The sequence below is a fragment of the Gopherus evgoodei genome, chromosome 8 (genome assembly GCF_007399415.2).
Source record: "Gopherus evgoodei ecotype Sinaloan lineage chromosome 8, rGopEvg1_v1.p, whole genome shotgun sequence".
NCBI lineage: Eukaryota > Metazoa > Chordata > Testudines > Testudinidae > Gopherus > Gopherus evgoodei.
The window spans coordinates 85,558,054-85,573,040 of record NC_044329.1 but is presented as its reverse complement, the minus strand read 5'-3'; the positions used below and the strand labels follow the sequence as shown (position 1 = coordinate 85,573,040).

Here is a 14,987-nt window from a genome sequence, read left to right as displayed (position 1 = left end):
CCTAACATTTTATAGGTCACGATGAACTGAGCCTATAAAACAAGTTACTGCTCTGAATTTAATGCAGTCTTAGAGTGTAGCATAGACTGAATACTTTACTCAGTACTCCTATAATATTTGTAGTTTGCTTGGGAAATATCAATGGGGGGGAATTCTTATCTCATAAATTTTCCGTGTCAAATCTGTTTCATAACACAACTACGGTACAGAATCCTACACTTCAAATTTACTATCTAGAGTCATACATTTTTTCAAGTTTGTCACTAAAGTATGGCAGTTATACCTACAATTTTGATTTCTTAATACATACATAGTCTCTAAAAACCTTAAAAGATGAAGTGGGGATTAAAAAAAAGCATTTATTTGAACAAATATAGGGGATATTATAATCTCAGACCTTTGCTACATGCAACAAGAACCTGGTGCCCCTGCCCAAACTTTTTTAGCTTAAACATCTTGCAGTGAAAGACCTTAATATTTATTAAAAACATGTAATATCTCCTCTGGCAAGATATGTACTTTTTCCTTGTGCAAAAGCTTCCATATTAAATTATTAATGGCAGTCTGCAATTAAGATCCTTTAACCTTACCATTCATTACTTCCCGTATAACGTTCTCTTTCTCCCTTTTAGCTGAAGGGACAGTGATTTTGAAAATATATTTAATCTAAGCATTTTATCAGCACTGTGAAACTATTGTTTCAGCATAAATCAAACTGCGCTCCCTAACCCGGAATTTGTATGAGACCTTGTTTCTGTTTAACAACAAGCCATTTTGGACTCAATTATTTTCTCATTTAAGAGTAACAATAACCAGTTCTCTATCCATCATTTTTCTGGTGTTAACTTCTTTTCTTATACACAGTGAATTCAGCTGTACTATTATGCTTCCAAAGCTGTAGGTGTTTTCTTATCTAGAATGTGGCAGCACAGATATTGCCTTCAGTATATTATTCTAGTGCCAGCATCACAGATGGGCATGAAAACCATCATTTACTTTGTATATTTAGCTTTCTTAGATAATTTCAGTGCCTTTGTGACAGGTATAGCAAAAGGACACCTCCTGGAGTTGTATTTAAAAAAGCGCACTTTGGGTAATGTGCTGTAGACAGAATACATATGAGTTAGTGTTCAGTTATCATGAATGCCATCAGCAATGCCTTGTTGCTTTCTTATCAGCCACTTCCTGCTGTCAGCCCAATGCTAATTTCAATAGAAAAGGATTTGCATTAAATGTAATGCAGTATTATATATAGCTAACATGGGGGTTTTAATTGTGCAAGCACATGAGGCTCCTGCAGTGGTCGGTAGTTTGATAAAAGGATTAGATTATAAATATTTCTGTCACAATTAAAGATTAGCTCCAAGTTGATAGAGATGAGCTAGAGAATTTTTTCATACGTTTTTTACGCAGGTAAGCCTGCTTGATTTTTGTATGTAAGAAGCACAAGACACTCATTTCTGCAAATGTAAAAGCAAGCAAACAAAAATCCACCCTACTTCATTGGGTTAAGACTGGGCACACTAGGATTCAGGAAAAAACAGTTTAAACAAGTAATTTAATCTAAACTGCAAGTCAAAAAAGAGGGGGGGAAAGTAGCACTGTACTTTTTGAGCTGGAAGAGCGGGAAGATACCTTTGCTGAGGAAGTCCTGTACCTGGAAGGCTTGTGAGCTTTCCAAATGATAATTAGATCCAGACATCACTGTGGATAATGAATAACTGTGCTTGTGTGACAAGCTTTCCTCTCTGAATAAAAGAAAGTGCTTGTAGTAAGAACTTTGAGATACATTTTAATGAAAATGACACTACTGTTACTGAGTTGATCGAAGACCCTACAAGAGACAGCACTTCTGTCTCAAGTTTTAAACCATATTGGGAAAAGAAATCAGCAGATGAAATCAAAAGGCTCTAATTTTGTTTTTAGCCATCAGTTCAACATATATATCTATAAAGCCATAAAACTCAGTCTGAAATGTGAAGAAACGGTTTAAAGAAGGACTGTGCCATGTTGCTGTCAGATTGCAGTCTAATGAGTACCTTTCAAAAAATAAAAGGAAGTGATGAAATTAGTTATCTTTGGGCCTGAGATTTCAACTCTTGCTATGCATTTTGCCTCTGGAAATCTGTTCAGCTGAGCACATGAATAACTGCCATAACCCTGTGGAATCAGCAGATACCTAGTGATGGCACAGTGCCTTTGTTGATGAAAATCATAACCAAAAAGGGGTGTTCCCCAGGGCAGGTTTACTAAAAACAATTTATTCTTTTTCACCCTGTAAAACTCATCTTACATGCAGGTTCTTTTGCATTATTACAAACTCTAATCCTCTGAGTGGGTAATTAACGGACCAGAAAAGCCATTTGTGGAAAGGAAGAGCCATAAGGGTGAAAAATATTTCTCCACTGAATGATCTTTAAGGAGTAAATAATTACAAGAGCGAGAGGTTTGGGATGACCAACCTAAATCTGAGCATAATTAGGAGGAACACAGTCTGGAAATTGAAGCACTTGGCATGTGCAACAATTCTTATATCATAAGACTAATTAAATATTTAAAAGCCAAAATACTCGCACTATTTGAAGAAAAATAGCCTGCCACAAAAGGGTCGCTAACTTTGCAGATAATTAGCAAGGGTTGTAGGGGGAAGAATATCACAGATTGGCTCCAAGGTCATATCTTATTATGCTGTATCTTTTATATGTTCTGGTAACAAGTTTCTTGTTAATTTAATCTAACTAGGGCATCCCATAGTGATTTCCCATTTCCCTTGTTAAAAATGTGATCATTTGTCTATGTGCAAACTGCAGTAGGTGAACATTTTTATACTAATTGCTCCTAATTGATACAGGTCAAATATTTTTTTTAATTATTCAAGAGGAAGTTTTGAAATTACAAACACAATATTGATGTTTAAAGACCAATTAGTTTTTTTTTCAATTTTGGAATTAGGCTTTTCTCTCCACTGTATAGTGAGATCTGGTGACCCAGTGAATTCAACCTGGTCTCAGTGGCCTGCTCTGTACATAAATAAGGCTTACTGTCTTACTAAAACTAACCTACATTTATGTTGAGTGTGCAATTCTACAAATGAGAGTTGTGCTAGATTAATAAGACACTGAGTGAGTCAAACCTAATTTGCATTAAACTGATGCAAAGGTCCAGTCAAATTGCAAGGAATTATCAAAGTGCCTGAAGTATCAGAAGTTGTATTAACAAATAACCATTGTAACTTTAAAATTGCTTATATTAGTAATTAAGGGGGATTTGGGGGGCAATTTTAAGATCTGTATAAATTAACTTGTAGAATAAATTTATGCAAAGTTTCATAATTTATGGTACAATATATATTACTCAGAGAATCACATTAAAACGAGTAGGGAGCAGTCTTAAGTTGTAAAACCTTTTTAACTACATTATGAAAATGGTAAATGCCAGCCTATGGATAAAGAAGAATTACAGGGTTGCAGAAATGAGCATAAAATAATTTTTACTATCATCCAGTGCCTTTTTATCTCTGTGTGTTCATTACAGTACTATGCATGAGAGGGAGAAATTGGTGTTAGTTTATTTTTTCCCCCTTCCCTACATTTTTTGTATTTTGTACTATAGTGTTGTATGTTAGAAATTAATATTAAAATGTAATTTGACTACATTAGCACCAAATCCTCTTCTGAAACCTGCATAGCTTCCAAAAGACAATGCCTGCACATAAAACGGTGCTGTTTTTTGTGAGACTCCTGGTAAGCATTAGCCTGAATATTTGCATATACATGCCAAGTAGAGGTATTACTCTAAAAAACTAACTTACTTGCACCATTACCCAGAGGAAAAGAGTTGGAAAAAAAGACTGGGAGAAAAATCATCCAGTACCTGTGGGGAAGGACAAATGAGAATAATCTGTGTCACTTACTCAAATACTTTGATAATACTTAGCTTACATAGCTAGATAAGTACCCCTGTGTGTTATTTCCTCCTTTTCAGTGGTGAAATGGTTTGCTTGAGTGCCTTTTACCAAATTTACACTGCCGTTCTCCCTATGCTGTGCCCTGACTTGCAACAAATAAAGTAAAATCAACATGTCTGTGTTTTTATTCCAGCTCCCCTACCCCAGCCAGAAATGCAGCAGAAATCCTATTTAGTACGGAGCTGATTTCTTCTTCATGCTGTCACACTTCCCTTTTTTTGTTTGCATGCACAGCTAGAATTCATTGCAAGAATTAAGCTCAGTAAAATAAGAGAGGTGGTCTATTTAAGATAATTCTTCGTCTGAAGACTAGAGACGATTTTCTTTTATGTTAGATTTATAAGTAACACCTAAAATTCCTATACGTGAAAGATATTAAAGAAAAAGGAATTATTTTATTTTGTGTTCTTTCTATACCTGACTACACTTTGTGTATAATTAGTTTCACTGTATCTCCTGTATAGAGCATAGCCAATTAGATCATCAGTGTCCCCTGTTTTAATAGGTCTTTTCCACAGCAATAAGGGAGGGAGAAACATTTTTTAAAAATAGGAAAATGTGTTTGTAAAACCACATAATCAGCAGAGAAACTAGAGACAGATGAAATACCTGAAAATCTTTTAACTCATGTTTTAATTGACTTGATATCAAGTTTATGGTGTTCCCATAGTACTGGCATTCACGTCAATAAACAAAGCATTGAAATAGGAATGAATTGTGGTAAGAGTAATCTATCTGATAAATTATCTGTGAGTAATTAAGAATAGTTTGAAGTTTCCCCTTTCAAACATTTGGCTGCTTTGAACTTTGAAAACATGAATACTAAAAAGCAGCTAGATCAACACATTAAAAATTGTTAAAAGTGTGAGGTTGAAATCAAGAAAAACTAGGCTTATTTTATCATACAAAAATAGTATGCATCTATTGATATTGAATCAGAGGGGATAATCCTGTGAAGGAGAATGTGGGAGATGCACTTTTTCTTGTAATTTAACAAATTTGAATGTTTACCCTTCAAAGCAATTGTTAAATCTTAACAGTTTTAATCCTGAGAATCCTATAAGATTACAATGCAATAGGCAACATATTACTTATGAATTATGACTTCATATTTATGTGACAAATGGGAACGTTACTATGGAACATCTCCTTTTGCCATATTAATTACACAGCATTTAGCTTCCTAATGTTATGTTGACTTAGTAATTAGTAAGACTCAACAAATCATCAGTATTATATTTTTCACAACCCAGTAGTGTCAGAATTGTGGATAGTAATAAACTGTCTCAAAAAAAAAACAACCCTGAAAAAATGTATTCTTTCAAATGTTTTTTCACTCAGACCGGCCAAGGAATGATGTAAATTGTGAGATCAGCAATGTGAGTCTGCAAACCAGTTTCTGGACTACCTTAATAATGGTTTAAGAGTCAGAAAGATCTCTTAACATTTAAGCAAACTGCTAAGGGCCAAATTCTGTTCTCATATACGCACATCCATCTCCCATTTTTCTTCTGATTTGTTAAAACCAACATCAAAGCAGGTCGATATCTGGTTTTCCTTTGAGGTGAGTAAAGTGGGTGCTATTTTCCTTTAAAGGAATAATATTAGGGTTACTATCTTTCAAACGAAGGAGTCCTATACACAGTAGTAAGAAAATTGCCAGTGAGGCATACTTTACTTTTAAAAAGCCAGGTATGCAGTCGCATATCAGTCTGCCAGAGGGTTGTGCTTTGCAGGCAGGGGAAAATGTTCACCCTCTCTGCATGTGTTGACTGTTGTATTGTTACTATTTCTATAGCAACATTGATGTTGCAACAATGACTGCCGCACACCTCTTCAAACCTGAGCTCAACGGCTAAAACTAATATTGGTTCTTTAGGGCTTGCTTTCTTGACAATTACTCTTTTGGGATTAGGATAAGATCAGTGTACTAACTGTTTAGGTATCATATCTAGCATGTAGTAAAGTATATGTATTTTTAAAGAGCTGGATTCCAGGAATAAAATGTTCTTGCTACTTTATGTATGTGTTGTCTATGTAACTTTCTAAGGCTAAATTAGAAAAAAAACCTAGCACTTAAATTGTGCTTGACATCTTCAGAGATGTTTGGCAGTCCTGCAAATACTTATCTTCCTCCCTAACTTTACTCACTGAGAGTCGTCCCAGTGACTGCATATAGAGCCTTGACTGCAATAGGACTACTTCTAGTGTGTAAAGTTAATCAAGTGCATAAGTTTTTGCAGGATCGGGGCTTTAATTTCTGTTATCCCCACATCCCTGACAACTCATTTAAATTGATATCCCCATTTTACAGCTGAGGATACTAAAGCAGTGTGGATAAGTGGCCTGTTGAAGACACAAAAGCAGTAGTTGTCAGAGCTGGAATTAGAATTTGGGAGTTGCTGACTTGAGTCAGATTCTCAAAGTATTAGTCAGTGCCTCTTCCCATGTAAAGTAATGCTAATGCTTGTTTTTGAATTTGAATTTTTTCAAAAACGTGTACATACATGTAATTTACATATTAATATTGGGAAAGTTAGCACAACCATTGTGCATGTGAAAATGCAAGTGCCTGATATAGCGTGCTCTACCCCTATATAACACAGTCCTTGAGAGCCAAAAAATCTCACCGCCTTATAGGTAAGACTGTGTTATATCGGATTTGGTCCGGTACGGCGTACTGGCAAAAGCTGGTACGATGTGCCAGACTGGACCAGCTTCCCCGGTGGTGATTTAAAGGGCCTGGTGCTCCAGCTGCTATGGGGAGCCCTGGAGCCTTTAAATCACCCCCAGAGCTCTGGCAGCGGGGCTCGGGTGGCACGTTAAAGGGCCTGGCCCCCCCCGCTACTTTACTGCGTTATATCCGAATTCGTGTTATATCAGGTCGCGTTCTATCAGGGTAGAGGTGTATCTCAATTGCAGGCCCATCAGGAGTACTTCTAAAGGTAGGCTCTGAGTCTGCACTAATTTTTCTAATTAAAAGGATGTTGTTGCACTGCAACATGTGGGAAATATCTCTGTTTTGGCCATAACACATCCATCAACCCTATCCAGTCTCCCTTACCTGAGGCACAAGGGGTGGGGAAATGAGCAGGAGCAACATGTGAAGCAGCTAGTGCTACAACTCAGCCTGCTTTCATCCCTCAAATGGACGCAAACAGGCTGCTGTAGGCAGTATGCAGGAGCATATTACCATAAAAGATAAAGTCCTTTAAAGTATTTAATCAATTTGTCATCAGAGTGAGGCACAAAGAAATCTGATTTTCAGTTTAAAAAACATTTTTAAAATAGTTTTATTCCTTTATCTATTTGTCAATTAACGGTTTTGTATGCTTGTGTCTTCTGTATACTGATAATGATTGCTCAGTATTACATATTTACTTCATGAAAAATTGTGTTCACAAAAATATCTAGAATTAAGAATACGTGGACAAAAATATTCTGATAACCTCAAGAGTTTTGACCAGAACTTTTGTCCTCTTTGACATGACACTGATTTTTTAAAGGTACATTATTATACTTGTTAGATTATATGCTCAATACACAAAGCTTTGGAAAGAGAAGTTGATAAATGGGAATTATTTCCTATATTTATGCAAGAAACCACTAAAAGGAACCTTGTAGATTATATTTAAATACAACCTCCCCCTTATTCAAGCTATGTGAGCCATCTAATATTAAAGTCATGCCAGTGTATGACTTTCCAAATTTCAGTACTACTTCAGTTTTCCAGTTCTGCCATGATATACTGAGCTTTTCATTTTAATGCTGGAATATTTGTTCAAGTCCTCAGATTTTGCATTTTTAATCTTCCTTAGAACAGTGGTGAATAATGGCCCCTGGCAGGAGATAATGAAATTTTCTTAATTTATATTTTCAAGCAGAAACCTCAATTGAAAATGCCATTCTATGGCCTGGAGACATAGCTCCAGTGCATGTTTCAGGGGAACTGTAATAATAATGCAATGCCAACAGTGACAGGGAATGATAGGACAGTGAAGAAGTAATTTAAGGAAGAAAAGAGAATGTACGAAAGCTTTATTGTGGCATATCTAATGATCTGCTGAAGATTCCCAATGGCTTTTGGAGCATGACAAAAGAAACTAATGTTATCTTGCCAAAACAGAAGCCCCTGCTTAATCAGCAGAGTAAGACTATTGATTAAAACACCTCACACAATACATTACACGAGGAATCTCATCTCCATACTTTGCACTTGGTAAAGTATAATAATGAGCATAAGATAATCAAAAGAAGAGCAGAAGCAATTTGTTGGGAATTGTGCAAGTCAAGATTAGAGTTTAAATGCAAACAAATTAGCATGGAAAGTACGACTGTCTTTAAAGCTGAACACATGAAGGTAACCTATAGTACACGAAGAGATTTGTGGTGGGTACAAATACTTGCTGCAGCCATACTACTATTTGTTTCATTTACCATTTTCTCTCACTTTCATTTGATGTGTGAAGGGGCCATTCCTACATTTGTACAATCATCCTCCTGAGGTGAATAGAGCTCAACATTGTTCTGTAACTGTTAATTTAACTCTGTGTTTGATTTCAGATACCGTACGTGACATCTCTGCATTATGAAAATTTAACCTTTTCATTCATACTAAAATGATAGAGAAAAGGCAGTGGTAGAGTACACAATTACACCTTAACATTATATTCCAGCAGGCTAGCGTACTACTTACATTTCCCCAGGAAAATTCTTTCCTTTGTTAACATAACAGGCTAGGTAGTCATTCCTTCAGCACTGCAGTTAATCTCTGCTTAACTAGCTATTCTATTTAATTCATATATTAGTCTTTACAAATCAGTTATCACTGCATTGATACAAAGTTTTGCACAAATCAGGTTTATTTGCTTTTAAGTGACAAATTCATTGTATTATAAGTCTTTGTAAATATTATGGGTGCCTTAAATGTTACTGTTAATCCTTAATTACTTAGCGTGACAGTCTCTGGAGGCTAAAATTACTTTTCCTTGGTAGTAATTAATATTTTATGTGCATTTTTATGTTGAAAGTTTTACAGGGTGTTATTCCTGTTCACTGGAAAAAACCTGAAATTTTCAGGAAGGAGTGAGATTCAGGGCCTTTTAAAAGTGTTTTTCTTTTAAATGGTTTTCTCAGCAAACTAAAAAATAATTAAAGAGCGCCATCCTTAATTCCTGATATAACATCTTACTTATTCTTGTACAAGTTAATAAAATGAAATAATAAAATAATAGTGAACTCCAGATCCCTAGGAAGTCAGTGGAAGGTGCAGGTGAGTCATGCAGCCTAGGAATCAGACTCTTAAGAGTCTTAAGGATGCATAGTATCTCCCCTCTTTGTTCTCATTGTGGTGTATTTAACAAAGATGAAAAAGCAGGAACTGCGTATAAAAGTGGTGTTTAGCAGAAATTAGTCTCTGTGCTCAGATGATGCTACACTGAGGGCTTGGCTACACTTACAGTGCTGCAGTGGCAGCACGGAGTGATGGTGCTACCTGAGCTAATGGGAGCACTTCTCCCATCGGTGTAGGTACTTCACCTCCTCAAGAGGTGGTAGCTATGTTGAAGGGAGAATCCCTCCTGTCAACATAGCACTGGAGGTTGGGTCTGTATAACTGTCACTCAGAGGGTTGGAAAATTCATGTAAGTTGGTAGTGTAGACCAAGACTCAGACAGTCTAGGCCTGTTAATTTTTAAGGGACCTTCCAGTGTAAAGTCCTAATCTGTTTTTAAAAATTAAGATTTTGGGATATGTAAAAAATCAGAGAATTCACAAATGAGCGTCTGAAAAATATGTAAGGGAACTATAAATGTAAGTGGACCCAGAACACTCAAGTACTCCTACATTCCAGGAAATTATACACATTTAATAACTTGCCTATAGCTAGAACAATTTTAAAATAGATTTGGATAGATGGACCAAGCTAACAATATGCTGGTTAGAAAAGACGACATCATTTACAACGAATGTATTTCAAGTTAATTATTAATGACACTCGTTCTCTAATGGTGTCTGATACATTTTTACCAATTGGTAGTACCTTTATTTCCATATTTATTTGAGGTTGGAAATCCCCATGAGCTGGCAGCTTTCAGAATAGGGTTTCTCTGTCTCAACAGGATGGCAGGTGACGGAGAAGAGAGCAAGACAGAGAGACTTTGTTGCACAGCTTCCAATAGTGTAATAGAATTTGGCTGTGTATCACACACTTGATTCTCATTGCATCTCAAAATGATGAAGTAGTAATTAGAGTGGTGACTATGTACATTTTGATATTCCTTTTTCTACTTCCCCAGTCCCTCACACAATGCATTAGAGAACAGGAAGGCCCTAATTTGAGAGTGCATGGAGGGCCGAAGGCACCTACGCTGTATTTTCTCCAGCATTGATTCATAACAGTATATTTCTTCTCGGTAGCTCTCTATACAGAGCCTCAGCTCTGTGTGGCTCAGTGACCAACAGGGATTGGGTATGAGTTGGGATAAGCCACACTTCGTAACATGTTCTCCACGCAATCTACGTTGTAGTTTGTGAAAGGTAGTGCATTGCATTGCCCTTTTGAGCAGCTGTAGGTACATGCTGGGTGGGCAGGCAGCTTTCAATAGCATGGCAGGTGTGGTGGGGAGGAAAGGGAGGGCAGCACAAAAGCAACAGGGGGTCTCCACATAGCTCCGTGAGGTGTTCTCATGGTTCAAAGGAACATGCAGGAAATCCTGGCCATCCCCTAATCCTGTGCACAGCCACCAGCTTCCTGGTATTCAGAAGAAAATGTACTTGTCTACTACTTCAAAAGCCACACTAGTGAAGTCAGTAGAGTCCTGGCTTGTGGGTTTAATTGGCAAGGAAAAAATATTGCTCACTGTGACACACACAATTCTGCACTACTGTTTGATGGCATAGTCCTCAAATAAGAAAAGTAAGTTCCCAAGATTTCTTAAGTTATACCTGCTTTACCAATTTAGAGATATTATGAATTAAAGAACAGAATGATCTCACACTTGTTTGTAGTAGATAGCTGTGGAAAAGCATTGACACAAGATGGATTACCTTAACTTGAGACCTGGTATTCAGGAGTGTGAGAACTCATAGTAATAGAGAAGTTGGTGCACAGCTGGAGTCAAAGGCTGGAGTATTGTTTTAAGTTCTGGATTTCTGGCAACAAAATGGCAAATGGAATTTAATGTGGATAAATATAAAGTAATGCACATTGGAAAAAATAACCCCAGCTATACATATGATGGGGGCTAATGTAGCTATAACTTATCAGGAAAGAGATCTTGGAGTCCTCGTGGATAGTTCTCAGAAGATGTCCATGCAGTGTGCAGCGGCGGTCAAAACGAACAGGATGTTAGGAATCATTAAAAAAGGGATAGAGAATAAGACGGAAAATATCTTATTGTCTTTATATAAATCCATGGTATGCCCACATCTTGAATACTGCATACAGATGTGATCTCCTCATCTCAAAAAAGATATACTGACATTAGAAAATATTCAGAGAAAGGCAACTAAAATGATTAGGGGTTTGGAACAGGTCCCATATGAGGAGAGATTAAAGAGGCTAGGACTTTTCAGCTAGGAAAAGAGGAGACTAAGGGGGGATATGATAGAGGTATATAAAATTATGAGTGGTGTGGAGAAAGTGAATAAGGAGAAGTTATTTACTTGTTCCCATAAGACAAGAACTAGGGGTCACCAAATGAAATTAGTGGACAGCAGATTTAAAACAAATAAAAGGAAGTTCTTCACACAGCGCACAGTCAATCTGTGATACTCCTTGCCTGAGGAGGTTGTGAAGGCTAGGACTATAACAGAGTTTAAGAGAGAACTGAATAAATTCATGGAGGTTAAGTCTGTTAATGGCTATTAGCCAGGATGGGTAAGGAATGGTGTCCCTAGCCTCTGTTTGTCAGAGGGTGGAAATAGATGGCAGGAAAGAGATCACTTGATCATTACTTGTTAGGTTCACTCCCTCTGGGGCACCTGGCATTGGCCATTGTCAGCAGACAGGATACTGGGCTTGATGGACCTTTGGTCTGAGCCAGTATGGCCTTTCTTATGTTCTTTATTCAGTTTGCTGACAAACAAAACTCACCCATGAGAAGATGAGCCAAGCTCTTTTCTTTTTAGTCACCAAACTGTCTGACCTTTTACTTCCCTGTTTCTTTTCATAGGACACTTAAGAAAATAAAGAAAAACATCTTAAGTTTTGCATAGCTCTTGTAAAGCTATCTGATGATATTGCCTTTCAGATGCCAACCCAATATCTCTTCTATATTTTTAAAATTGAACAACAGACTAAAACAGTTGCCAGTTTTAACCATTACTATTTTTTTCTACAAAAGAAAATAAAAAGCAGTTGTTCCTGTCTACCACGGAAGCTTTTGTGCAAAGTTCTATCTAATGGCACAATTCAGTAGGTTTCTAAAGTGATCCCTTAACTGTTTTAATAAAGAGTTTGCTTTATTTTCCTTGGCAGGTATTTCAGTTTAAACAACTCTCTGATAGTTCAGCAGTTTTAACTGTTATTTTAAAATATCTTCATGAGGTCATTCTTTGCAGTGACTTCTCCTACTTCCTATAATCCAATAGAGAAATAGCCATGTTTGCAATGGGAAGTTGAGTAATACACTGATTGTTCCTTAACTTTCGTGAGTGTGAAAGTTCATGTTCTTGATCTGTAGTAATCCCTCAAACCAAAATCAGAGCTCTCTTTTGGTACAGAAAACAAACATTCAGCAGCGTGTACATGTCTAAAGAGCAAGGGAATTGGTTCTGGCATAATCAAAGCCACATGAAAACTATTCATATTGATTACTTCCTGTTATTTTAATATGCAAACATCTCACATCAAAACAATGCTCTATATTGATTTATTACATGCTTTATTGAGTATCAGTATGGAGCCAATGGGATAGTTACCTCAATCAAAGGGGAGGAGTAAATATTTGGAGTAACATTGACTCCCAGATCTAAGGGTATGAAGCTTGAACTGAAATATTCTCTTGACACTTTATTTATGGATGTTAACTGATCTAATATTAATTATTTCTGTTTCCTTATTGATTTGATTGCCCAAGTATGAAAGGAGTCTGCTCTCTATTACACTATTTTGGTATAAAATTGCAAACTAAAATCTCATTTTAAATTAATTAGCTTACTTCTTATTTCACTTACAGGTGCAACAACCGAACACAGTGTATAGTAGTTACTGGGTCAGATGTATTTCCTGATCCTTGTCCTGGAACGTACAAATATCTTGAAGTTCAGTATGAATGTGTTCCTTACAGTAAGTATAAACTTTTTGTGTTCTTGTTCACTTCCTCCAGCCTTCACGCTTAATGCTGGAGCACTACTACATGCAAAAGAAGCATATATATATGGCCTACAGAATCATTATGCATGCAGAGCACTTACAGACTAGGGCCTTCAATTAGCTTCCCAAAGTGTGGAAGGAAGCCATAGTGTGATGCTGGCCAAGTGTCTGTCTGTGTTCTTAAGTGTTTGGCTTTTAAGGCTACTGTTTTTCAAGAAACAAACTTGAATTAGCTATTCAGTAGGCTAGATAGAAATTTGTTCTTTTGCCCAGTACCAGTTGCTGACAAATTGGTTTGGCTCACAGTTTTCTAAAGAAGGAATTGACTTCAATTTTAATCATTATCAATTTGAAAGGCTACCTGCTGTGTGGTTACTTTGGGTGCGTGACAGAACCCACTACAGAGGTATCGGAGGCAAGTGTCCCGGTTATTATTAAATTTTGAAAGAAAGCTTTGTGTTTTCAGGTTCAGGAGCACTTTCACAAGTGCACATGAATTCAAAATTAATAATTTATCATTAAATTGATAAAATATATCTTAGTATCACATAGGAAAAAGGAATAGACATTCATCTTTAACATAAATAAAACAATTTGTTTTATGACTGGAAATAATCTTTCAAAAAGAATATTTTAAAATTTAATACTCAGAATGAAAAGTCAGTAGTCAGTGGCACTACAGCAGTTTTGCACAATGTTCTTTCTAAAGCCAGAATTCAATAGTATTTAAAATTATAATTAAAATTGTTTTTTTAAACTGAAGAGTATTTGAGTTTTTAAAAGTTCTGCTAATTCAACACTTTCAACTGTTTTCATTTCCACTTAAGGTCACTCTTTGGAGTGACTTCTTCTTCCTTTAATCCAGCAGAGAGATGGCCATGCTTACAGTGTGAAGTTTAGCAATACAGTGATTGATCCATAAATTGTTCCAGTTGTTAAGGTTAATGTTCTTGATCTCAAACCAAACTTTCATTTGGACAGGAAACAAAGCTTGTCTCAGATGCAAAAAACTCTCAAGTAACAGAAGATACACATCGAAAACACAAGGGAATGAGTTCTGGCACAAGTAAAGCCATATCAAAACTGTCCATATTGGTTTTTGCACATTATTTTGAAATGCAAACTTCTTAAATCAAAACAGTGCTCTATATTGCTTCACTGCATTAACTTTATTCAGCATCCATTAAAGGCCAAACACAAATCACCTTTTGTTTTCATCCCTGCTGTGTATTTCTGTGTCATTGTGAAATGGATGCTTTATGATTTTTTTCTATATCCTTTGTAGGTTGGATGCCTACTTTGTACACTACTCCTTGGCACTGTTTCTCCCTTGTGTAATATTGGTGACCTGTTGTAACCTTTCTTCTTGTCCCGCTTTTGAGGAGTTATGTTTTGTCCCGATCTAACCAATATTATTTTATTTACATTAAAGTCACTTTTACTTTAGCACAATTTCTGTTCCCAAATTCCTAGAAAAAGGGCAGTGCACCTTATTCCAAAACATGAGGTCAATCAAAAGCCAAGAGGTTATTTTTTCCGTGGAGCCAGTTCCAGTAGGCCAATCTATAGAGAAAAGTATTATGCAAATATTATCAAACTTTAAAACAATTTTCTATGCTGTTTTAGGGAGACACGTGTGGATATATTCTACTGATTGGATATTCCTATCTACAGGGACTTCTTCTTTTTCAGTTATCAGAAGTA

At 36.4% G+C, this 14,987-nt stretch overlaps 1 protein-coding gene across 27 annotated transcripts in view; it reads left to right on the top strand.

Moving 5' to 3' along the window:
* The window catches only part of ADGRL2 (adhesion G protein-coupled receptor L2), a 487,569-nt gene that overhangs the window by 413,714 nt on the left and 58,868 nt on the right, over nt 1-14,987 (top strand). For all 27 annotated transcript variants that reach the window (XM_030572967.1, XM_030572966.1, XM_030572960.1 and 24 more), the window contains one exon: nt 13,147-13,256. In XM_030572967.1, the coding sequence (XP_030428827.1) occupies nt 13,147-13,256 (110 nt within the window). The remainder of the gene's footprint in view (nt 1-13,146; nt 13,257-14,987) is intronic.